General features: G+C 37.5%; 2 protein-coding genes across 3 annotated transcripts; one reads left to right on the top strand and one right to left on the bottom strand.

The window, feature by feature from the left end:
* Window positions 1-441: 441 nt before the first annotated feature.
* LOC131531042 (SLAM family member 9-like) lies at window positions 442-25,798 on the bottom strand. The gene is made up of 7 exons (XM_058761594.1): window positions 25,344-25,798; window positions 8,779-9,096; window positions 8,285-8,584; window positions 8,063-8,167; window positions 7,891-7,952; window positions 5,475-5,513; window positions 442-4,351 (listed from the first exon to the last, which is right to left on the bottom strand). Exons 1-7 carry the CDS (start codon window positions 25,402-25,404, stop codon window positions 4,301-4,303), a joined length of 936 nt encoding a protein of 311 aa, XP_058617577.1. The 5' UTR covers window positions 25,405-25,798; the 3' UTR covers window positions 442-4,300.
* LOC131531052 (uncharacterized) lies at window positions 16,116-24,683 on the top strand. 2 transcript variants are annotated; one of them, XM_058761608.1, is made up of 5 exons: window positions 16,116-16,414; window positions 22,079-22,139; window positions 22,326-22,481; window positions 22,573-22,665; window positions 23,721-24,683. In XM_058761608.1, the coding sequence occupies exons 2-5, from the start codon at window positions 22,131-22,133 to the stop codon at window positions 24,030-24,032; spliced, it is 570 nt and encodes a 189-aa protein (XP_058617591.1). In that variant the 5' UTR covers window positions 16,116-16,414; window positions 22,079-22,130; the 3' UTR covers window positions 24,033-24,683. The 2 variants fall into 2 exon arrangements, with proteins under 2 accessions (XP_058617591.1, XP_058617590.1); XM_058761607.1 differs by lacking the exon at window positions 16,116-16,414 and having other exon boundaries at window positions 21,512-22,139.
* Window positions 25,799-26,636: the final 838 nt, after the last annotated feature.

Genomic DNA, 26,636 nt, shown 5'->3' with positions numbered 1-26,636 from the left:
TGTAATTTTTATAATAGTTTTAAAGTAATATTAACATGCCTGTAGCACTGTAACTATAGCAAAGTATTCTATGCACCACAAAACAATGTGTCTGTAATATATTGTATTCAGAATAAAACAATATTTATCAACATTGCTCTTTTGAACTGTTGTTATATCTTCTCATTTTATATAACATAACAAAGACATCACATGGGTTAATCTATGGCAAAGTACATTTTGCAGTCCCTAACCTTTATAGAAGTGTTACATTTGCAAAACACTGTAGGGTTTCAATTTATATACATTATAACATTAATCTTGTATTTGAACAGTTACACCTACTTGAGCCTCAACGTGGCAATATTTTTGTCTAACTTGTACTCTAATAATGTGGTCTAATTTGAAATGTTAGAATAAGAATTAAGACATCCTGTAAATTCCAACACTGTGGAATAACCCACATACCGTTAGCTATACTGCAATATGTAGAAATGTGTCTGCATTATGCACAGAAATGAAAGAGAACAAAAAGTTTGATGTAAAATTTTATTAAATCAACAAACAATAGTCCAGCAACTATCAAAGCTGCAACATATAAAAATACAAATATAAAGGACAATAAACAAGTGTGTAGTCTCTGTAAAATTAGTGTGGGACTGTAGTTCGTATTTGTCAACACAAACTTCTTTCGCATTATTCTTTACTGTAAGCACTCTCTCCTGATGACAGTCCTGACGTAATTCCGGTAAAATTCCTACTTCTCTTGTAGTTCCTGCGGATTTAATGGACGATTTCGTTTGTACGCCCTCTGTCGTTTCAAAGAATATCTCAAGTATAAACGCCTAGTCCGTTTGGGGAGGTGCGCGCGCAGTCAGCGGAGGCTCGCGAAGCGGAGCCAGGCGCGAGTATAAACGAGGCTTTAAGGTCTTTTCACACTGATCATGAAAATTCGGTGCGGATGTTTGTCACGATGATGCTTTTGAATCGAAACAATATGGGGCTGTTCACACTATGTGCGATCATATGCGGCGCGAAAAAGAGAGGATTTTATTTTTTCATCATATGTGTCGATTTTTTCCCCGTCGCTCTGTGATGAAACGGGCCGTCCAATTAGATTTGAGCTTCAATCACTGCCCAGAGCAGCTGCTGCTGCACAAAAAGGTGAGAGTGGTGGCGCTGTTTCGAAAACCAGTGTAAACAAACACCAAAGAAGAGTATTCTGAGAGAGAAGAAAGTGGATGCTGAGTTCTGAATGGAAACAATTGAATAAAGGTTGAATAAAGTCACTGTTTTTATTTTCTTTGCGCACAAAAAGTAATCTCGTAGCTTCGTAAAATTACGGTTCAACCCCTGATGTCACATGGATTATTTTACAGATATCCTTGCTATGTTTCTAGACCTTGAATTACGTTGCTCTCTGATATCAGAGAGACATGGGATCTCATCAAAAATATCTTAATTTGTGTTCTGAACATGAACGAAGGTCTTACGGGTTTGGAACGACATGAGGGTGAGTAATTAATGACAGAATTTTCATTTTTGGGAGAACTATCCCTTTAAAACTCATTCAGTCATCAGTCTCATTTTTTTCCAGTTCATTTTGTCAACATGTAGTAGTAGACATTTCCCATGATAACAAGTGCTGGTAATTGTTGGTTTCTGACAAACCATAAACAAATAGAAACAATTAGTATATACAAAACACATTAGCATAAATCATACATGAATAAACTTTAACAAATCCAATAAAGATAAAAGAAAACTAAACATACTTCAGTATAAACAATCACATTATACATAATCAAAGAAACAAGCAAAGGAACTTGCAACGCAACAATTCCACACAGGCCATGTTCAAATAGAGAGGCAGCTTTCTCACACACAAATACATTAGCTATGTTTCCATTCAACTATTTTTATGCACATTTTGGAATACTGCATGAAAAACAACAACAACAACAACAACAACGCTGGATGGAAAACACCAAGATGTGCATATATTCTAAAGAAAATGCGCAATAAAAAAAGATTATGCGTACAACTGAGTAGCATATAGGATAAGAAAAAATGTGTATAAACTACAATGGAAACCCATTTACTGAATAAATTCCACCATGTGCATCAAAAAAGTCATGTTACTTTGCAGGATGGGACGGGATAACCAGCGGACTGATCTCGTTGCACAGCATCTGAATTTTATTTATTTATTTTTGTTCTGAAATGCCTGAGCAAAGTCTGTCAAAATATTCCTGTATAATTGTCTTAAATGAGGCCAAAGGCAATGACGGCATTTATTGTGCTTCATCTGCTTGCTCTGAGGCGCAACTAATTTATCTTTAATGAAAATGATTATTATCAGTGGCTTCTCCAACTTTTCTTAGTGATATTTAGTGCCAGTTTATCAGGAAGTGACGATTTTGTTCTCTTTGACTCGTTGGATGGAAACGGTGCTTTATGCGCAAATGTTTTATGTGAATTTCCAGTTTTGCGCATAAGTTAAATTTGCATCTTTGGATGGAAACATAGCTCTTGCGACTGATGCTTAATTAGTAAGAGGCCACAAATACTATCAGGACTCAGTCAACCAATCAGATCACAGCAGAATTTTCTACACACAGTGTTGTTCTTGCAATTCCATCAGCCCCGTTAGAAGCCACGATGGGAAACTAAAAACCAGAAATACACTGTGTGCCAAATATTATTGGCCAGGGATGACTGCAGACATTGAAAAATGGGTATTAATTACAAATTCTATTACATATGAAATTAGGTTTTTACCAATTAATGTGCATGACCAGTAACACAGTGGTGTTTTGTTTTTTGTGTTTTTTCCACTGTTGTGTACAACAAGCAACCTGTTTTTTTTTTAGGTTTTTTTTTTTGTCTGTTTGCTTTTTCATGCTTTGTTGTTAAGGAGTGTTCAGTCTGGGAGTGTGTCAGCATAGATTTGGCTGATTACATTATATGAGTGCTGGCGGAACCCTTGGAATGGGCTGAACTGGAACATCCTAAGCCCTTGATTACTTAGAAACCGCTATGGAGTTGCTTTATTGTTTACATTTTTGTCCCCTTACAAATTTGTTTGGTGCAGCATTCTGTATGTGTATATGTATGCTTGGGCAGCTGTTATAAATGTTTTTAAAAATTATATTATAGCATATGAATGCATTATGCATGAAGCAGACTGGCTCCCTCGGTCAAAATCGAGGGGTTGAGGGTCTGTCCATATAAACTTCCCTCGTCCACCACAAAGTGGAATGAACTTCAAAATGGCAGCGGGGATTCCCCGAGGGGAAGTGCTTAGGGAAGTTTGCAAGTGCGTGTCTAACAGTGGAGTGGAACGCAGCCTAAGACTGAGCTTAGGTCCCTGGTTTAAACCTTTACAAAATTAATCAGTTTGTCACAGCCTGAATTCATAACCTTAGTTCATGTGAATCAATTTCCTCACTCAGAATCAACAATTTGATTCAGAACCATAATGTGAGTCAGTTTAGTGAACAATAAACAAATTCAGTTTAGCCTAAACAGTTCAGGTCAATAGTTCAACTAAGGATCAGTAAATGAGTCAGTCTCAGCAGAGTTCGGGTTGCTTCGCCATTACACATTTCCCACAGAGTTTCTCCAACAGGAATACAAAGACAGAAATAACAAAGGGAAAAAAACAGTCTTGCAAATACAAGGCGAAAACAAATATTAGTAACTCATTCAAATAAATGTCAGTTAACCCATCAAATTAAACATCTCAACAGTTATACACCATAGTAGTTTTCACTTGATTTTTTATTGGCTGCAGCAAGTAATCACACAGACACACACACACTTACACACACAACGTGTTGATGTTTTTTAGCTGATGTTATTCATGACCCACCAGATGGCGCCACTCAGTACAATAAATAAAAATGCCAATATGAGTCAAAATTGTCCTACTGACCTGCACCTGCAGGACAAAACTGTGTGTTAAAATTTTTTAAAAGGTATTCTGTGTTTAATTGAGTTTGTTTTTATTATTGTTTGGCTTATATGATTGAATATGCAATATTCAATTTTATATTTATTTAACCAGGAGTAGACGGTGATAGAGGCAGGACACAGTGAAGGGTGAGATCAACAGAGCAACAACATTTCATACATAATATCAATTTATAGGAATGTATGTGCAAAAAAAAAAAAAAACAAGAAAAAGAGAGATGAAATCTTTAAATGTGACAAGAACAAAGCAGAGATAGACCAAAAAAAAAAAAACATCCTGGCAGAGAATAAATGTGAACTAAAACATGTGAGTCAGGGATCCGTATGAGTTCTAAAATATATTTGATCATTGCTGATTATTTATCCTGATATTTGCATACACAGGCTCTTTTGATTTCTGTAAGGAAACACAAACTCAATCAGGAACCTGCTGATGAGACAGTTAAATAAAACTTAAAAATAACAATAACAGAGTTTTGCTTTAAATTCACTCAGAATGAATATCAACTTGAGTTAAATAAATAATTGTATAAACACCACAAAAATAAGACTGCAGCAGTAGCTCCTCACTGCAGAACAAAGATCCAGGGGGAGGGGTTGGATCCACATCCGGGGGGTGGAGATTGGTAGGTTTAGGGGTGGGGATGGGTGGGCTTAGGGATCAGGGGCTGGAGACGGGTAGGTTTAGGTAAATATAAGGTGGGAGGAGTTGGATCTAGATCTTGTGATCTGCAATGAGGACCATCTCGACTGCAGAGCCAATGGGTGGAGCTGGACTAGGTTACGTCCAGAGAAGGGGTTGCTGGACGTCATTAGCTCTGCAGTGAGCACTACTTGCAAAATAGTGGTCCTAAAAGTTATTAAAAATGTAAAAATGTACGTGTTGTAGTTTAGTTGCAGCAAATGTAAACGATATTGTAAACGAGTGTGTATCCAAATATATTTGTTCAGTTTGTTTACCATTCAGAATGGTTCATGCCAATGCCCTAATCCCTTCAAAGGGTTTACCCTCTAGAGTGAGAGCTTCGAAGGGTGTAGGGGACCAAACAACTGTTTCTTGAAGTGCCCTTTTGCGTCATCATCCCGTGCCCACATGCTGAGCATTTCGGTTTGGAACGACACTTCAATATGGCGGCCATGATTGTTTTCACTCCAAAGTGCCCTTCGGAGAGCGATTATATCCTGTTTGGAACGCACCGACAGTTGTTTGGTCCCCTACACCCTTCAACCCTTCGAATCTCTCACTCCAGAGGGTAAACACTTTGAAGGGCATAGGGCATAGGGGTGAGCCCTTCTGAATGGAACGCAGGGTTCTTTTCTTCCAATTTTAAGCTAGAGTGTGTACGTGGGTACGACCGATCATTCACATCTGAACACAGTTTAGACACTAAAAACTCAGTGGTAAATAAAAAGCAGAAGAGTGTCTAAAGGCACAATTTCTTATTTAGTTTCCCCGACCACAGCAAAAACGGAAGTATACTATTTTAAACCAATTACTCACTATTTTGGAGTTTACTTACTTTTTTCCGGGAAACACAAAGGGTGGTGCAACACAGAAACTAAAAAGAGAAGATGCACGGAATGTTAATGGTGAGTGAAGCTTACTGTGAGTACTTTGAGCAAATTATGACAATACATAATAATTTCATCGTCAATAATAATTTCATCAATAATAATAGTGCTTTATTATTATTGAGGAGAAATACAACACTTTACTGCGTGATAATAAATCTAGATTGATGCAAATTAATTTACGAAAATACTTTGTTAATATTTACAGATGCAAACAGTGGTGTAAATAGCATAAAAGCATGATATTTTTTTTCAAACTGGTCCCTACTGAAGGTAATATGATCAAGCCTGACCACCCACATCTGTTCACTGTCTGTCATATTCAGTGTTGGGCACGTTACTTTACAAAAGTAATTAGTTATAGTTACTAGTTACTTCCCACAAATAGTAACTGAGTTTGTAACTGAGTTACATCATTATAAAAGTAACTAATTACCAGGGAAAGTAACTATTGTGTTACTATATATATATATATATATATATATATATATATATATATATATATATATATATATACAGTATGTTTATGTATGTATAAGTCAAATAACGTTGCCCCCAATGTTAAATGAATGAAATGGACAATAAATAGAATAGATGATTATTATAAAACATTGTAAACTAATCTAAACTATTTTAATGTTTCTGTGGGACAATGTGAGAGACACCTATCAAATACAATAGATTATTGTATTATCTGATATACTATATATATATAGTATAATATAATATATATTAGTGCTGTCAAATGATTAATCGCGATTAATCACATCCAAAATTAATTTTTTGTTTACATAATAAATATGCTCAGCACACACACACATATTATGTATATATAAATGCACACACATGCATGTATATATTTCAGAAATTTTTTTTTTTTAATATATTATAGAACTTTAGTAATTAGAATAACCATGTATCAATGCATATTTGTCATGTTGACTGAACTTAGGACTGGTGGTGGTGCTTAAGATATTGTTTGTCAATTATTGTTTCTATAAAATAATAATAATAAAAAATAAAATAAAATACTGATAAGATAACGAAACTACTATGAATTCTACTACTAATAACAATATAAAATGCACTAAGGATTAATGAGCTGCTGGGTTCATGAATATTAATCACGCTGTCTGCGTTCGCTCTAATTGATTTGCCGAAATCAAAACAGGGACAATAATAGGCAGAGATTTTCTTACTATAGTGAGATGAGAGGGTCTGTGTTACTTACTATTGGAGAAAGCGTAATGGCTAACTTGGATCACGTGTTCCTTAATAACCAATCACATTACAGCCTTGACGTCATTGAATTTAAGTCAGAGTTGTGTGACACTCAGTCGCCGTTTACGGATACCATAGGAATTAATGAAAAGGGCCATAAGCTGAATCCCACCTGTCGCAAAAAGTCTGTGACTTCTCTTATAAAACGACATTTTCTTTGATGTAAACTCTAAAAATAGTTCAATCCAAAAGTATTGTTTAGTGTAAAACATGCTGAAGATTAGCAGATAGGCTGTCCAATCATTAAATGGTGAGTTGTTTCCTCTAAAAAGCTGTTTATTCAGTGTAGTGAAGCCTCTCCTCCATTGACAACCATTAAAAAAAAATGGCCTCTGGTCTCCTTTCCCACGTACTGCCAGACCGAAAGCGTTAGCTTTAGCTTTACGCTTTTTCAGCTAATGGTTGCAGGCTTGCCTTCTAGTGGCTTTGATAATAGGTGAGCGCCGGCCAATGAGATTGGCCCTGTCCCAAACAGAACAGACTTCTACCCAACAGTCAATGCAGCATAGCATCACGAAAGTGCGGACTCAGAGGAAGACCGTGAGGGTTTAGGGTGCCATTTGGGACAGGGCCATTGTCGTTTGCGCATTAGTTCCACCCACTACCAGAGAAACCGGCAGTTCTTAATAGCTGAAGAATTCCAAAGGACCTCCATTATTTTGTACAACAAAGAATATAATTTACATATAGTGCGTCATTTCCGTATGTTATGTAAGACTCTCTCACTCTGTATCTTTCTTTGCGTGTGTGTGAGACAAAGCGAAAGTGAGTCATGCACCTTCACACTAGAGTTTACGGTAGCCTACATCAAATACAGCTACACTGCGCATCCATTCAGATGAACTGAAAAATGTAATTAAAATAAATTATAGTAACGCCACATTTTATTATCAGTAATGATAACGGCGTTGTAACAATAATTCGTTTGATTACTCGTTACTGAAAAAAATAACACCATTAGTAACACCGTTTATTTATAACACCGTTATTCCCATCACTGGTCATATTACACACAAAACTTCAGTCACCAAGCTTTAATCAGACTGCAACATCATCTTGCAACACAGTCACGAATGATCTTACCGTTTTTCGTGGTTTTGGTTTAGGCGGTGTAAAATCATTATCGTATATCTCGTGGATCACGACTGCATTAACAGAAATCACAGTCATGTTAAAACAACAACGCTTTCAATCTTACATTTAAATGTATGCCTTAAAAGCGATAAATATTTCAACATAGGCATTATTTTCTGACCTATTTTTCTCTGTTTGCAGCAGCACCTCACGACTGCAGCTACAATCAACAGAGATCCAGCAGCAACAGAAATCAGCACAATGTACAATAAAGGTAGGCCCTGATCTGTAATGAACAAAATGAGCCATTAGTGCGACTGAATCTGTCCGTATGATCTACAACAAACTCTATTAAACAACAGCACTGTATAACTGAGAGTAAATCGATGTTAATCTGCTGTACCTGAACATGTGTGACAGAGTTGACTGATGTCCAGATGTCTCGTCTGGTTGCTGATGGGATTGTTGAGCACACAGCTGTAGGTGTTGTTATCCTGATATTCCACCTCCAGAGGTAGAGAGAGACTGATGCTGAGATCAGACACACTGATGCTGGACAATAAACTGTTTCCTTTGTACCAGGAGAGAGTCACATGACCCACATTCACCACTGAACACAACAATGAACAATTCTGCTGTGATGATGATGATGATGGTGAAGAACATTGTGAAGAGTTACTGATGACAGGAACAGACAGACGAGCTGAAAACATGAGAGAATAAAGAGAAATCTAGTCTACAATCTTATTTTTGGAGTGTTTCTGTCATTTCAAACTACAAAATGATGAAACACCTCAATAGTTATTTATAGGAATATTCTGGTTTCAGGAAAAGCTACCAGTTAAACTCAACTGACAGTATTTGTAGCATTCAAGGTCACACGTGATCTCTACTCACCATAAACAGAGACACTGAATGTTTGTGATGACAGTTTCTCTCCACTAATCTCTACTGTATAGAGTCCAGCGTGTTGAGTTGTGATGTTTGTGATGGTCAGAAATCCAGTCTGATTGTCCAGCTTCAGTCTGTCTCTGAATCTCCCATCAGAACCATTAAATGTGGAGAAGATTTGCTGTTGTTTTTTAATTTTAGCTATAACAGACTTTTCAGCTCCAAATACCCACAGTACGTCGTCAGCTTGTTGTACTTCAGTAACAGTAGTTTTTAAAGTGACAGAATCTCCCTCCGTCACTGACACTGACTCACTAAACACACCTGATGAACAAACAGATTTTACACAGATTAAGGCCTCTGGTGGTTTACAAAGCCTAAAATCAGCTATAATTTGTAACTAAATGTGTAAAGGTTTCAAGGTTGTAAACTTTGAAATTAAAGTTACATTCACTATATCAATTTCCATTATTTTCCATGACATCTGCTAAGAATGTTACTGATATTAAGCCAAAAAACCTCCCAAAATATATATTTATAACTTACCAATCAAATGCCACCAACACAAACAGAACAAAACAAACACGTGAAACATTTTCTTCAGTTGTGAAAAGTAAAACACTTGAGCTATTGAACTCCCATGAAAGCGCTTGACCCTCCTACAGTGGGTGGAGGCTATTTGCAAATGATATATGGTATAAACAAATGCTTGTCTGGCTCTTTTTAAGACCTTATAATTGTAAACATTCTTAGTTCCATCATTTAACACTGAATATGTACAAAAGAAGATATTTTGAAGAATTTTGGTTACCAAACAGTTGCTGGTAGCCATTGACTTTCACTTTGTTTATTTTTCCAATGAGGAACAACAACTATTGGGTTTCTAACTTTCTTCAAAATTATCGGTTTGTGTAAATTATGATTTTTTTTTTGTTTGTTTGTTTTTCATTTTTGGGTGAGCTATCATTTTAATACCACCTACCATTTCACATTGTGGGACTAGCAGCTCATAATCTGAGTCAGACTGAAACCTGCGGTAAATTTTCTTTAGAAATGTGGTTTGGTCTTGGACAGACCATTTAGTGTGTGCACATTTTTAGTTTGTAGGTTAAGAGTTTATTTTTGTTCTGCTTTTTATAAATCTCACAGTTGATGCCCTCACAAAACAGCTTTAGGGTTATATAAAATACTAAATCCTTCATAAACGGTCAAATCAGAGACACAGGTCTAGTTTGATTTTTTTTTTTGAAAATGCACAGACTAAACAACACACTTAGTATTACACCAGACGCTTTCTTGGCTGCTATAAGCAATTAATGGCATAAAGATAATGTGGGTCAGTGCGTTCAAATCCAACAGCAGCATACATAAATAATTGAAATAAAAACATAAATGCTTAGAATGACACTGAATAAGTAACTTGATATGCACACAAATGCTTGGTCCAAACTGAGCTGCCTGTTATTTCCACTTCAGTTGTGTCATTTTTAAGTGAAGTGCTTCCTTTCTATAGTTTATATAGTTTATTTTTATATGTATGTAATTTAGTTATTTCTCTCTCTCTCTCTCTCTCTCTCTCTCCATTTTTTGTGGCTCCACTCACTATCACTATTACGAATCTACATCCCCTCCAGAAGTCTGAGATCTACTAGTGTGCGACGCCTTGTGGTACCATGACAGAGAGACACAAAATCATTTCCTTTCACTGTTCCTGGCTGGTGGAATGATCTATGCACCCCAATCCAGAATGCTGATTCCCTGACAATTTTCAATCAACAGCTGAAAACTCATCTCTTTTGTCACCATCTGACTTCATCCTAAAAAAAATAACTAAAAAAAACTTTGCTTCTCTTTATTTAATCTCCAGTCTAGCTTTTACTTTTTGAACAATGCCTGAAATTTGGTATTATGAGCACTTCCTGTGTTTATTTGCCTCTTTAAAGGGATCCCTGTATTAGGACTTGTATGGCTTAATATAACGTAAATGATGTCTCTTACTGAAATGTGTAGTAGAAAACCCATGAATGGTTTATGTTATTTAAAAAATTCATATCGTTTTGAAGGAGTGGATTGCAGATCAACAATGGCCCTCATAAAAATGTTAAAACAAGTATAAAACATCTTCATAAAGGAAACATCCACCTGAAAAGTTTGAAGTTTCCTTAAAAAATACATATGTTGAAGAGCTTTCCGTCTAATCATATCAGTGTTTGCCTCAAATTGTAGTTTATCATCAAACACAGTGCCTAAGTATTTGTACTCCTTGACCAATTCTGCCTGATGCCCCTTAATAGCAACAGGCAGCCCAGGTACAATATTCTTCTTACGGAAGTCAATGAACATCTATTTTGTTTTAGAAGCATTATATTTAAAAATGAGGCATCACACCATTAAATAAAATGATCTACCACTGGACCATGACTCCTGTCTGACCCAGTGAGTAGAGACACAATCACAGAATCATCTGCAAATTTAATAATGTGTCTCCCCTCAAAAACACTCTGACAGTCATCAGTATATAAAGAAAACAAGAGAGGGGACAAAACACAACCCTGTGGGGTACCAGTAGAAGACAACAATACATTAGAAGACACCCCTGTAGCATCAGAACGAGTCAGACAAAACTAAGATTCGATCAGGACATCGAAACATGAGGAGCCGAAATTCCAGGAGAACATGACAACGTCGTAAAGATGCCTATCTCCGACCTCTGGAGCAAGCCTAACCAACAAGCCTCTTCCAGAACAGTTTGCAACATTAAGACAAAAGAACACTTATTGATAAGTGTTCAACGCAGGAAGGAGATCGTCAAATTTGGGGTAAATAATCAAGATTAATGGTCAAAGAGATGGCCATCACATGTGTTCCACGAGAGAAATCACAAGCTTCTTTAGATTGACTTTTCCCCCACACATACAAGACAAAGAACCAGACGGAAATCCTTCTGTCCAAAGAACATGTCTTTTGGTCTCCACAGAACTACACAGAGACTTTCTTTTTCATATGCATATAAAATCATCCTAAAAGGAACTTTTCTAGGCATAACACTATATTATGTATGTAACCACACATTAGACTATCATGTTTTAAGCACATATTATGTATGTCTTTCTAATAACTATTGAATGACTTTAAGGTTAGTCGTGTTTGGTATGAGTTTGACATTTCTAGCTTGAAACGTTTCTTCCAACTGATTCTTTGTCAAATGTATCATATTCTGGTTATAGAAATCACATCCAAAATTATACTTTGCAAGAGTGTGTAAAATTCAGACCATGTGACTGATAACATGCTGATTTATGATGGAAGGAACAACCCTAGCTAAGATAGATGGGATGTGTCCAGAAGCCAAGTTTAAAACCTCAGGACACCATCAATTCTTCCCTTCTTCCCTTCTCCTCTTCTTCTTCTCGCCACCGCGTTTTGACGCTGTTTTAGCGCTCTTTGAGCGTGCTCTGGCCTACAGGCTAGTTGCTACTTAACACCACGATGAGAGAAAAACCACCTAGTCTCGTTACTCATTTTATTCTTTTACTTTAGTTTCTTTTCTTTCCGTTGAGTCTCATGTTCAAAAGTTAAGTTTGCCGCAAAGTCCAGCTCCGACTGCACCCACTTCAAACTTCAACCAGCAACTGACTCCGCATCCTCAGCCAACGCCCAACCATTGGCTTCCCAAGACATCACTTCAAAGACTACTGAACTTCCAGCCAATCACCAACTCGGGAAAAACCCTTTCCTGCAACCACGACGACAGAAGGGAATTCCTGTAACCAAAGGCAACGCAAGTAAAACAACTCCAGATTCTAACTGAACTGGTGCATTTAATATAATGGCTGGCTGAATGGTGTGGCACTAACAACCTGTCCCTCAATGTGAGTAAGACAAAGGAGGTTGTGATGGACTTCAGGAGAAACTCCGGTGATCACCCCCCACTGACCATCGACAGCTCGCCTGTGGAGAGAGTCAGCAGCACTAAATTCCTGGGGGTGCACATCACAGAGGATCTCACCTGGTCCACCAACACCATGTCACTCTCCAAGAAGGCACAACAGCGCCTACACTTCCTCCGCCGGCTGAAAAGAGCAAGTCTCCCTCCACCCATCCTCACCACTTTCTACAGGGGCACCATTGAGAGTGTGCTGACCAGCTGCATCACTGTCTGGTACGGGAACTGTACTGCAGCAGACCGCAAGACCCTACAACGGACAGTGAACACAGCTGCAAGGATCATCAGTGCCCCTCTCCCCTCCATCCTGGATATTTTCCTCACACGATGCTCCAGCAAAGCCAATAGTATCGTGAAGGACTCCACACACCCTCCCACAGTCTCTTCCAGCTCCTACCATCAGGAAGACGGTATCGAGCATCAGAGCCCGCTCTGCCAGACTGCTCAACAGCTTTTTCCCCCAGGCTGTGAGAGCCCTGAACTCAAATCACCCCGCCCCTCTCTGAACCCCCATACAATCCCCCTACCTCCTGAAACATGTAACGTGCAATTCAAGTGTGCTACACACAGGTGAGTGGGCCTGTACAAACCACCTGTAGTAGCACACTCTCCTCCTCTATGCGCACTAGTCACTTTTCACACACACTGCTGTGTGTACACAAATCCCACAAAAGAACTCCGTAATATATGTATGTTTACATGCTCATGCACTACAAATCCTCCTGCACTGTTCCCCAGCCAGCTGCTTGAACTCAATGTTTCTCCTTGCACATGTACAGTATTTATCTGAAGCATTCGTATAGTTTGTATAGTTTGTATTTTTTAGTTTGTATAGGTACTTTTTTATAGATAGTATATTTATATTTATAGTCAAAATCTATCAGTAGGATAGTTGTGTATAGGTTTATATTGTCTTACTCCATTGTTGTATGTCTGTATTTATGTAGCACCGTGGTCCTGTGAGGCACGACATTTCGTTCCACTGTATGCCCCCGCATGTAGCGGAATGACAATAAAGCTCAACTTGACTTGATAAATGTTAGCCTCATTGAGAAACTCAATGCGAGGGTTAATTAAGTGACTGATGGTTTGTTCAGGTCTATGTGATATAGCACATATTGCTATAAACTTGGGATTTCACATTCTCATTCTCTAAACTCATCCGTTCTCTCTTTCTGCAACGTGTGAATGTGAGAATGCGTGTGTTCATGTTAGATTAGTTTATGTCTTATGTTTATATAAATAAAGTCTTATTTATATTGAAAAGAGATGTATTTTGTGTTTTGTGCTTACAAGTTAATGTCTTAATCTGACGATCTTGTTACTGTGCTTATTAATAGTGTTTTCACTATATTTTGGATTTTAATATCCAGTGCAGAATTAATGTTATACGGCTCGTTCAGTGAATCGCTGCCGACTCAGTGATCAGCCGCAAAACAGTGATTCTGTTCAAATTCCCTATAAAATCATAAATGATTCCCTTTGAGCTAAATTAAATTAAATTATATTTATGTATCAAACCCTGCACCCCATTAACACGTACTCTTTGGGATCTACTAGTTAAAAAGTCCACCAACCAGCACACAATATTTAAGTCTAAATTAAAATTGTCAACAAGTTTCTTCGCCAGAATATGGGGTTGAACACAATTAAAAGCAGAAGAAAAATCAATAAAGAGCAAACGTACATAATTATTTTTACCTTCCAAATGTTTTAAAATCATATTTAGTAAGGTACAGGTGGCATCTTCCACTCTTCTGTACGCAAACTGCATAGGATCAAGTGCTGAATGTGTTAAGACTAAAATCCCCTTTTTTCAAAAGATTTCATAACCAGGGAAGTGAGTGCAACAGGCATATAATCATTAAAAGAAGTAGGGTTTCTTTTTTTCGCAATTGGCACTACTATGGAGTCTTTCCAAAGACGAGGGACTTTAGAAAGTTGCATTGATTCATTAAAAATAAATGAATAAATCCCTGAAAGCTGCTCTGCACAATTCCTCAACAATCTTCCACTGATATGATCAGGGCCTGTACTCTTCCTTACTTTAACCTGACCAAAGCAGCTACGTACATCAGCTTCACTAATTTGAAATTTAACAGAGGTGTCCGAAGTCACGATATTCCCACCATACTTCGACAATTCAGATGTAAAATCATGAATATCAAAGCGTGTATAAAATAAATTAAAATCATCTGCTAATTCATGATCAGATTTCCCACCTAAAGTAATACTTTTAATCTTCTGTTTAGTTCCAATTATAGACTTCACTCCATCCCAAGCTAAATGAGATTCCCCACTTATAAACATAGTTTCTACCTTTTCCTTATACTACAGTTTGGCTAATTTCACCTCATTTCTCACCTATTTATGGGCCTCTCTGTACCGAATACCATCACCTTGTTTATAATAAATATTTCTCAGATTAACCGCATTTTTAACATGTTTAGTAATCCATGGTTTGTTGTTCGGAAATACTATACAAGGTTTCTTTTTAATGACCAGATCTTCACAAAATACAATATAATTAGTCACAGTCTCTGTGAGATCATCTAAATCAGTACATTCAAGACATCCCATCAGCTCTTGAGTTGAGTCTTCCGACCACACAGGAACTAATCGTTTCTCAATTTTTTCCCTTTTAAGGACATGTTTATAAACAGAGGCCAAATAAACAGCATGATGGTCAGACAGGCCCAAAGGGGCCCTCAAAAAATGACTTATAAGCCCCTTTAATAGACCCATAACAGAGATCCAAATATTTCCCACATCTGGTAGGACAATCCACATATTGATCAAAATGGCTAAGTGTTTTGTCCATTTTACAGTGATTAAATCACAATATTGGGTGCATCAGGAGAAATGCTTTGCAACCTATGTACTGTTTTACATAAAATATCGGATGCATTTTTCACATTAGCCTTTGGGTGGATATACACAACAGAGATGAATATTTGTGGAAACTCCCTCGGCAAGTAAAAAGGGCGAAGTGATATCGACAACAGTTCAATATCAGGACTGCATACAGATTCCCGCAAAATAGCAGACTTGCACCAACGCTGGTTGACGTAGATGCATACACCTCTACCCAGAGTTTTTCCAGTCGCAGCGGCATCCCTGTCCAATCTCGACGGGACACAGATGCCCTCTGTTTCCAAATCAGAGTCTAAATCACGTTCTTTAAGCCAAGTCTCAGTCAAGGAAATAACACAAGCATTCATATAATCCGAGAGAAACCGATTGTTTGCTTGTAAATCGTCCAGTTTATTCCGGAGAGACTGGGCAGTAGCTACAATTATTGAAGGGAGTGGAATGCGATGTAATTGCTGTTTACGCAGTCTCTGACACAGTCCCCCTTTCTTTCCCCTTTTCCTCACCTTCTGACTGATGTTCTTCTCTGCACTGAAAAAAGTGCACAAGGCATGTCATTACTCTAAAGAAGTTGTTCTACTTGATTTAACTCAAAACATTAAATTTTCTGTCTAGCCATCAGTGTTATGTAAAAAGTTTGGTTGATTTAAATTAAAAGAAAGTCTTGTTAGTGTAAAGTAAATACATTTCTGTAAATTAAATAAAAATATTGGTTCCCATTGTCACGTGACTTCTAACGTCATCCGTGAGGACGTTCAGCTTTCCGCCATCTTGTTACACTGCATGGATGAACTCGGCGTGGTAAAACGGGAATCAAGAAAATTGGTAAGTAATTTTAAACATACGTTTGGGCGTATTATTAACATTATACATGTATGATTTCATAAAATATTATGTTGTACTGTTGTTTTACATACGGTTAGTATTACTAGTTTGACGGCTCTAACTCGGCTAGAAGGTTTACATGTTTCCCTCATCACGAATAAAATAATAATAATAATACAAGTAAACTGCTTGAGGTGAAACGTAGTATAAAGACTGTTTCGGGTATGCTGTAGTGCGATACGGCGCCATGTATAAAGTACAGGCACGCTTCAGACGCTTTGTATGGACTTCTGATTCTGGGGGATCTGATTCTGACTCCTCTGAGTTCGATTGCTTCAGTCTGTTGTGCTGCTGAGAGGTTTGTGTTTGTAGCTCCGTGTACCTTCGCTTTTTATTGAATCTCTACTTTACTTTCAATCCCTTTTGTCTAAAGTGATAATATATAACTTAATTCCCACCATATTTCTGGTGTTATCTTTCAAACTAATCTAACTAATTTGATCGTTCTCCTTTAAAAACCGCGAGTGCAGCTTGTTAGCCCGTTAGCTTGTCACTGGTGGTTCCATTTGCATTTCTATTCGCGCCTATTATTATTTTATTTTTTCCTCGCTCCGTTTTTCATGAGCTCATCAAACAACAGTGGTAAGTGGTAAGTTAAGTTGGTATCATTCATCAATCACGGTGAGTAATGGCTTCTTCTCCTGCTATTGTTGTTTGCACTGTTTGCCACATGTATAGTTTATCTGTCTCTGTCAGCAGCGAGGGATTCACATGTGATAAATGCAGGGAAATAGTTAGGCTGACAGAGAAGGTTTTAGAACTAGAGACACGCATCCAAACTTTAGTTGAGGATAGTAAGAATGTGAGGGCTGTAGATACTGCTTTGGATGCGACTAGCTCAAGGAGTCCTGTACATTGTTCGGTTTCGGTTGAGCCCGTGCAGCAGGGCAACTGGGTGACTGTGAGGCGGCATAGTCGCGGGTCAAAACACCACTCTTCCGTTCCGATCAGAACATCAAACAGGTTCTCCCCACTCGGTGACGCACCCACCGAGAAACCTGATGAAAGTGCTCTAGTTATTGGCGATTCTATTGTACGGAACGTGAAAATAGAGACACCAGCCACCATAGTCCATTGTTTACCGGGAGCCAGAGCGCCTGACATCTTGGCAAATTTAAAAGTGCTGACTAATGCTAAACGTAAATTCAGTAAGATTGTTATCCACGTCGGCGCTAATGATGTTCGACCGCCAGTCGGAGATCACCAAAAATAATGTTAAAGAGGTGTGTGAACTTGCAAGTACGATGTCAGACACTGTAATATGCTCTGGTCCGCTCCTGCTTACCGTGGTGATGAGATTCATAGCAGACTGTCGTCACTTAATGGCTGGATGTCTAAGTGGTGCCCGCAAAATAACATAGGCTTTATAGACAATTGGAAGAATTTTTGGGGCAGACCTGACCTGTTGAAAAGAGATGGTGTTCATCCCTCTTGGGGTGGTGCCGCTCTTCTCTCTAGAAATATGGCACATAGTCTTAGAGTTTGTACTTGACTAACTGGAGCCCAGGTCAGGAAGCAGACAGACTGGCTAAACCGATCGCCTGCTAGCCGCCTCACGCCACCAAAGTCAGTTAACTCTCAGCACATAGAAACTTTTCACCTAGATATCACACTATAGAGACTGTGTCTGTTCCCGAACTAGAAAATACAGAAAACATCCAAACCAAAGTAATAGTAACAATTTAATTGATGTTCAACAAATAAAAAACGATATAATACAGATAAACACATGATAAAGCTTGGCTTATTAAATATTAGATCCCTTTCTTCAAAAGCACTTTTTGTAAATGATATGTTCACTGACCATAAACTAGATGTGCTTTGTCTGACAGAAACCTGGCTAAAACAAGATGATTACATTACTTTAAACGAGTCTACACCCCAAGATTACTGTTACAAACATGAACCGCGTCCAAAAGGTAAAGGGGGAGGTGTTGCTACAATTTATAGAAATATTTTCAGTATCTCTCAGAGGTTGGGTTTCAAGTATAATTCGTTCAAGTAATGGTGCTTCATATAACGTTATCCAAAGAAACAAGTGTTAATGATAAATCCCTGTGATGTTTGTACTGGCTACTGTATACAGGCCACCAGGGCACCATACAGACTTTATTAAAGAATTTTCTGATCTTCTATCAGAGTTAGTGCTGACTGCAGATAAAGTCCTAATCGTTGGTGATTTTAATATCCATGTTGATAATGACAGAGATTCGTTAGGATCAGCATTTATAGACATTCTAAACTCAATTGGTGTTAAACAACACGTGTCAGGACCTACTCATTGTCGAAATCATACTCTAGATTTAATACTGTCACATGGAATTGATGTCAGTGGCGTTGAAATTTTGCAGCAGAGCGATGATATCTCAGATCATTATCTAGTCTCCTGTATATTCCATATAGCTAAAGCTGTAAAGCCAACTTCTTGTTACAAATATGGTAGAACCATTACCTCTACCACAAAAGACTGCTTTATAAATAATCTTCCTGACTTATCTCAGTTCCTCAGCATATCCAATAGCTCAGAACAACTTGATGATGTAACAGGAACTATGGACTCTCTCTTTTCTAGCACTTTAGATGCGGTTGCTCCTTTACGCTTAAGGAAGATTAAGGATAAGAGTCCAACACCGTGGTATAATGAGCACACTCGCGCCCTAAAGAGAGCAGCCCGGAAAATGGAGCGCAGCTGGAGGAAAACTAAATTAGAGGTATTTCGTTTAGCTTGGCGGAAAGTACCCTATCCTACAGAAAAGCATTAAAACTGCTAGATCTGATTACTTTTCGTCTCTTCTAGAAGAAAACAAACATAACCCCCGATATTTATTCAATACAGTAACTAAATTAACGAAAAATCAAGCATCAACAGGTGTTGGCATTTCCCAAGAGCATAGCAGTAATGACTTTATGAATTACTTCACTTCCAAGATCGATACTATCAGAGATAAAATTGTATCCCTGCAGCCGTCAACTACAGTATCGCATCAGATAGCGCACAATAGACCCCTGAGGAACAATTCCACTCATTCTCTACTGTAGGAGAGGAAGAATTGTATAAACTTGTTAAATCATCTAAACCAACATCATGTATGTTAGACCCGATTCCATCTAAACTACTAAAAGAGCTACTTCCAGAAGTCATAGATCCTCTTTTGGCTATTATTAATTCATCATTGTCATTAGGATATGTCCCCAAAACCTTCAAATTGGCTGTTATTAAGCCTCTCATTAAAAACCACAACTTGACCCCAAAGATCTAGTTAATTACAGACCGATCTCAAATCTCCTTTTCTGTCAAAGATACTAGAAAGGTAGTATCCTCACAATTATATTCCTTCCTAGAGAAAAATGATATCTGTGAGGAATTCCAGTCAGGATTTAGATCGTATCATAGTACTGAGACTGCTCTCATTAGAGTTACAAATGACCTGCTTCTATCATCTGATTGTGGTTGTATCTCTTTATTAGTTCTACTGGATCTTAGCGCCATGCTCGACACTATCGACCACGACATTCTTTTGAATAGACTACAAAACTTTGTTGGCATTAGTGGAAGTGCCTTAGCATGGTTCAAATCGTACTTATCTGACCGCCATCAGTTCGTAGCAGTGAATGAAGAGGTATCATATCGATCACAAGTGCAGTATGGAGTACCTCAAGGCTCAGTACTAGGGCCGTTACTTTTCACGCCTATATGTTACCCTTGGGAGATATTATCAGGAGACATGGTGTTAGCTTTCACTGTTATGCTGATGATACTCAGCTCTATATTTCTTCGCTGCCCGGTGAAACACACCAAATTGAGAAACTAACGGAATGCATAGTCGATATAAAAACTGGATGACGAGTAATTTTTACTGCTAAATTCTGAAAAACAGAGGTGTTAATTATCGGACCTAAAACCCCACATGTAACCTAGAACATTATCTAACACTTGACGGCTGCTCTGTCAATTCTTCTTCATCAGTCAGGAACCTAGGTGTGCTGTTCGATAGCAATCTGTCATTTGAAAGCCATGTTTCTAGCATCTGTAAAACTGCATTTTTCATCTCAAAAGCATATCTAAATTGCGACCAATGCTCTCAACGTCAAATGCAGAAATGTTAATTCATGCGTTTATGACCTCAAGGTTAGACTATTGTAATGCTTTATTGGGTGGTTGTTCTGCACGCTTGATCAACAAACTACAGTTGGTCCAAAATGCAGCAGCTAGAGTCCTTACTAGAACCAGGAAATATGACCATATTAGCCCGGTTCTGTCAACACTGCACTGGCTCCCTATCAAGCATCGGATAGATTTTAAAATCTTGTTAATTACTTATAAAGCCCTGAATGGTTTAGCTCCTCAGTACTTGAGCGAGCTCTTATCGCATTATAGTCCTCCACATCCGCTGCGTTCTCAAAACTCTGGCCGTTTGATAATACCTAGAATATCAAAATCGACTGCGGGCGGCAGATCCTTTTCCTATTTAGCACCCAAACTCTGGAACAGTCTACCTAACACTGTTCGGGAGGCAGACACACTCTGTCAGTTTAAATCTAGATTAAAGACCCATCTCTTTAGCCTGGCTTACACATAACACATTAATACGCTTCTATTATTCAAATCCGTTAAAGGATTGTTAGGCTGCATTAATTAGATCAACCGAACCGAACACTCCCCATAACACACGATGTACTCGTTACATCGTAAGTTGAATGGCATCTGCGCTAATGTTTGTCTGTTTTTTCCTAGTCTGTTTCTCGGTCCGTGTCCGATCAGATGGTGGGTCGGCGCCGGAGGTGACGTCTGCGGCCCTGATCGCCGGGCGGAGACCAGGACGCCCGGATGACCCCAGAGATATATCCCCAGATATATCAACCAAAAATAACAAAATAACTAAAATATAATAAAATACCTAACTACATAATACTACTATTGTTAGAAATTGCAACAAAATTAAAATAGAAATAGAAACTTTTGAACTGCGGGTTTCGTCTGGTCAGAGGAGAACTGGCCCCGACTGAGCCTGGTTTCTCCCAAGGTTTTTTCTCCATTATGTCTCAGAGGAGTTTTGGTTCCTTGCCGCTGTCGCCTCTGGCTTGCTCAGTTGGGGACACTTAATTTCTAGCGATTATCGCCGATTTGATTGCACAGATACTATTTAAACTAAACTGAGCTAGACAATGACATCTCTGAATTCAATAATGAAATGCCTTTAACTGAAAATTGAGTGTTTAATCTTATCATTATACATTACTGACACTCTATCCTCCAATTTGATACTGTTAAGTGCTTTGACACAATCTGTATTGTAAAAGCGCTATATAAATAAAGGTGACTTGACTTGACTTGACTTAACGTTGTTATGAAGTTTTATTATGATGATTTTATTGATTTATTATGAAGCTCGTGTTCGCAAGGTATTCGCTCTGCTTACTTTTGTGCTCTCTCATTTATGATTAATGTTAACACACAACGTTAGCTTTACACGAAGGCCCAAAAACATGTTAGTGATGTGCCTAAACACTTATTTTAACGTATCGCGTCGACCAGTATACCCGGTAAAGAAGTCGTCTGTTTACTTTTATGTGAGCCAGTTTATTTCTCTTTGTGTTTTGTAGGATGGGGTACTGCTGAACAACAATTATGACAGGTTTTGAATAATCCAGTCACATGAAAAACGTAAGTAATTTGCACCTTTTAATTATTGCTTTGGAGGGTCAGTTTTGTAATTTATCTTTCTTCTCTGCTATGCTCTACCTCACCATTCTCGTTGGCAAGTATATATGTGTATATGTATTTTTACAACTAGTTCTCAAAGTAAAATATTTTTTTCAGAAGTCTATTTTCTGTTTCTCTTTCTTACAGATTAATGCCGAATTTTTGCGCATCACGACCTTACCTTTACAATCGAGATTTATGGCCTCTTTGGACAGACAGAGCTCTCAGCTTCTCCAGGTTATTAGGAGCAAAGGTGGAGTCCTCCGTGAAAAAACTAAGGACACTATTAAAGTTATGGATCAGGTATTGGTTGCATGCGAACAAAATTGCTTGTGGCAATCAATTTAGTAGTGTTTTGGTCTAATAAAAACAATACATCTTGAATATTTTGTAGAGTCTGGACATAGACATCAGAAGAGAGTGCCTGCTGAAGTGCCTGATCATGTACCTTGGTGAAGATGCAAGCTGTCTGATCAAAGAATACCAGGTAATGTAGACAATTCAAACTACTGAAATTTTCTCCAACTATGTTTGCCTTAAAGTTATATTTCACTACCAAATCAACATTTCCCCATGTTTTACTCGCCCTCAAGGCATCCTAACTGAATATGGTTATATTCTTGAAGAACAATACAGGCAAAGTTATAATCCTACGTATCATTTTACTTCCAAGCGGTAGAATGGGAGTGAATTGTTGACTTTTTTGAAGCTTCAAATAGTGCATCCATCGATCAAAGGACTGCTCGACACGGCTCTGTGGTCTTAACAAAGATCTTCTCAAGCCTTGAGGGTGAGTAAAACATGGGGAAATTTTGATTTGGTAGTGACATATCGCTTTAAAGTAGTTCAAGTAATTGTGTTATCATTTACACATCAGCCTGTGTGACTTTCTTCCACAGAACACAAAAGAATATATTTTGAAGAATATTGAGCCCCTCATTCACTTGCATTGGTTTTGTGTCCGTACAATAATAGTGAATGGGGGCTGTGCTGTTCTGTTACCAACATTGTTCAAAATTCTGCAGAGGACAGTAATTCATACAGGTTTGAAATGACAAGAGGGTGTGTAAATGACGAAAGAATTTTGAATGTGAACTACTCCTTTAAAAGGGGTTGGTTCACCCAAAAATGCATTTTGAACACTGTTGAGTAGATTGATGAATGCCTCTGATTGGCCATTGTGGTACTGCACTCAACAATTATGTCTGTGATTTGTCTACAATGGTCAACGCATGGGATCGTTTGATTGTACAAGTGTTTAAAAGCATTTTCAAAGCCAAAGAGAGTGTAAAAGTACATCTTCACCCCAAAACGAAAATTTTGTCATCACTTACTCTACTCTTGTAATAAACCGTACAAATTTTATTTTTACGCTGAACACAAATGAAGATATTTTAATGAAAGTTAGCTACAGCCGTTTGGGCTCTACATTGACCTCCATAGTAGGAAAGCTAACTAAATTTTGTAATAAATTTTCAGATGAAGGGTGTTTTTTTTTTCTTGCACAGTCCCTCAATTACTCTCTGTTCTTGTATGTTTTAGGCTGACCGGAGGGAGGAAGCAGAGAGAAAATTTGAAAAGACCACCATGGCATTTTTTGTGATCCGTCAAAGTGATGCTCTTAGTCGTGCACTGGACATTTCCATTTTCATTGACGGTGTGGAAGTACTAAATGAGTTACCCTCTGTTGCATGTGCCTGTGCCATGATGTTTGGACTCATTTATGCACTGAACTTAAAATATCCTGAAGGACTCAAATATACCTTTGAGGCCTTTCAAAAATTAATCATGGACTTAGAGAGTAAGCAGATGAGCCGAAGGGTGCAAAACCTCTCTTCAAAGCTGCAGGAGTAAATTTGTTTCCTTTGACCCAGCTACAAAGTTCTGCTGATGGTAAATTTCTTTGAAGATGTTGGACTGTATAAAGCCTTTTATACAAAGTTAACTGTACTACTGTTTACTAAACCTGATTTGTTTTATCTTGGTTAATTTGTGTTTTATTTAGGGTTAGTTAAATAGTTTACCCAAAAATGAAAATTCTTACATTGTTTACTCATCCTTAAGCTATTCAAGTATTTAACTTTAATTAAATTTGGTTCAGAGACATTTTATGACAATTATGAGAGAAGTTTCATTTTTGGGTAAACTATTCCATGAAGGTGAAAAGACATTTATTTTATTTGTTCTTTCTACAATTGGCTAACCAGTTTTTGGGCCAAACTTTTTTTTAACTTCAGAAGAATTCTAAAGGTTTGATTGTGTAGTCAGTTCTAAGTGACTGTTCATGGAAAGATTGCATGTTTCTCTTCGAAAACATAACTGATTATTATGGTGAATTTACATTGTATCCAGTGTGTCTATGTATATGGATACTAAAAACTGTTATACAGTTTGTGTTTTTATAACAATACTATATACATTGTAGAAATGTTTTATGACAAAAATCATCAGTCTTGTTTTGTTCATAACATGACAGTTATTTTTAATAAAATTCTAAATCCAACAGCCAACTTGAGCCAACTTGCTTGTTGGCGTTTGTCTGTGCAGTGTGAATTGGCCTTAAAGAACAATTCACACCGCACAGACAAACGCCAACAAACACCAACAAACAAGTTGGCTCAAGTTGGCTGTTGGATTTAGAATTTTATTAAAAATAACTGTCATGTTCATGTAACACTCCCAAATATAAATCAAAGGAGAGACCAAAAAGGTCCGGACTGGACAAGATAAATTTAATTGGGCAGCAATAGCAAGAAGACTCAAGCCCACAACTTTAACAGATACAAAAATACAACCAATTCTAGACGATTTCATTACACAGCAAACACTAGAAGTACAACAATTCATAAGTGCATAAATTAAATACCACACATTAATCCACACCAAAAGAAAAATCACTCAATACAAGCCAAAACCACTCTGACTAATTACTTAGCCATCGTCACAATAAAATAGAGTATGGTACATGAAGAACAACCTACACTAATACCCTCTGCGCACACACACTCACCTACAAACACATATACACAGATACAAACGCTGGGGGACCGGCTACAATTAATCGATCACATTAAACCAGGTCTCCCCAGCGATTTAAACACTAAATACACCCACAAATGAATTAACCGGAGATGCAGGCAAATAATGGGCTACTAGCCTTCTTACCCGCCACCGGTGTTACGAGATTTTCGGTTTCCGAGATTTTCAGTTTCAGTGGGCGGAGCATACATGAATATGAGTTTCCCGGACATGCGCGTGGAACTGACAAATTCAGTTTACGCTCCTTGTATCTCAGGTTTAATGGAATATTTTTTAAAAAGGTAAATATATTTAGAGCGTTGCATAAACCTATGCCTAAACTACATTTCGTAACAGTTTTGATTAGTTTGCAGTATTTTGTTCACACAAACCTTCAAGTCGTCCCTGACTGAATGATTGCAGACATTCTTTGTGTAATGTTAGGATAAATCACCGCAAACCAGTTGTATACATTGATTTCAGTTCGTTAATTGTGCTGTTCATTTGTTGCTCGCAAAGCTTTAAAACTGTGTCTTATTAATTGTTATAATTTGTTGAATACATTATCTGCTACAAATGAAATAAACCTATATGAATGTATCTGTGGACATATTTTTGTATAGGGTGTGATCCATGTCTTAACTTACTCTGTTATATATGTTTCCCATATATAATATTTAAACATTTGTACAAACAAATATAAATTAAGATGATCACAAGTAAAGGTGTAAGGTTTCCTTGCACAGTGAAACCAAGAATCCCAGAACACCTGGATGATTATGTCTACACTGATTTCCAATAGTAGTGCAGATATAGACATGTGAACCAACAACCATTTCAATTATTTATATCTTCTGTTACCTTTTATGTTTTAAAACGGTCATCCTCTGGCAATGAATGAAATAACACCATATCAGTGGCCTAAGAAGAATTTTGCAACCTACACTGATGTTATTCTCTGTCATCTGTTCTTTGACCATGTGTTGCACTGTACTTATGATACACAATGATGATCATTTATACAAATGCATGATCTATTTTGATGCACAACATTATAAGCCATAAAGTTTAATAAACATTATTAATTAGGCTTTAAATAGAGGCACTTTTCTATAAATATAAAGTGGAATAAAGATTGGATTGTGGCCTTGACTATCTTTTGATATCTAGATGTTGCTATAATGTGTGTTGGTGTGGAAGTTTGATATTATTTGAGACAGTGACATTTTATTTTTAAAAATATGAATTCAATAATGATTCACACTCAAAATTTAGTCATGGAGGATGTGATTAATATAAGTTTTCCTCAGTTTTGAGTATGAATCACTATTGAATTCTTGTTACAAACTAAGAAGATTTATGCACCAAAACAAGACTACATAGGAGAAAAGAGTGTGATGTAAATATCCTTTTTGGATCTGCTGTATAAAAATATGACAC

Source organism: Onychostoma macrolepis, chromosome 22 (assembly GCF_012432095.1).
Source record: "Onychostoma macrolepis isolate SWU-2019 chromosome 22, ASM1243209v1, whole genome shotgun sequence".
Classification (NCBI taxonomy): domain Eukaryota; kingdom Metazoa; phylum Chordata; class Actinopteri; order Cypriniformes; family Cyprinidae; genus Onychostoma; species Onychostoma macrolepis.
Note: the sequence above shows the minus strand (reverse complement) of the source record. Positions and strands in the feature narration are given on the sequence as shown.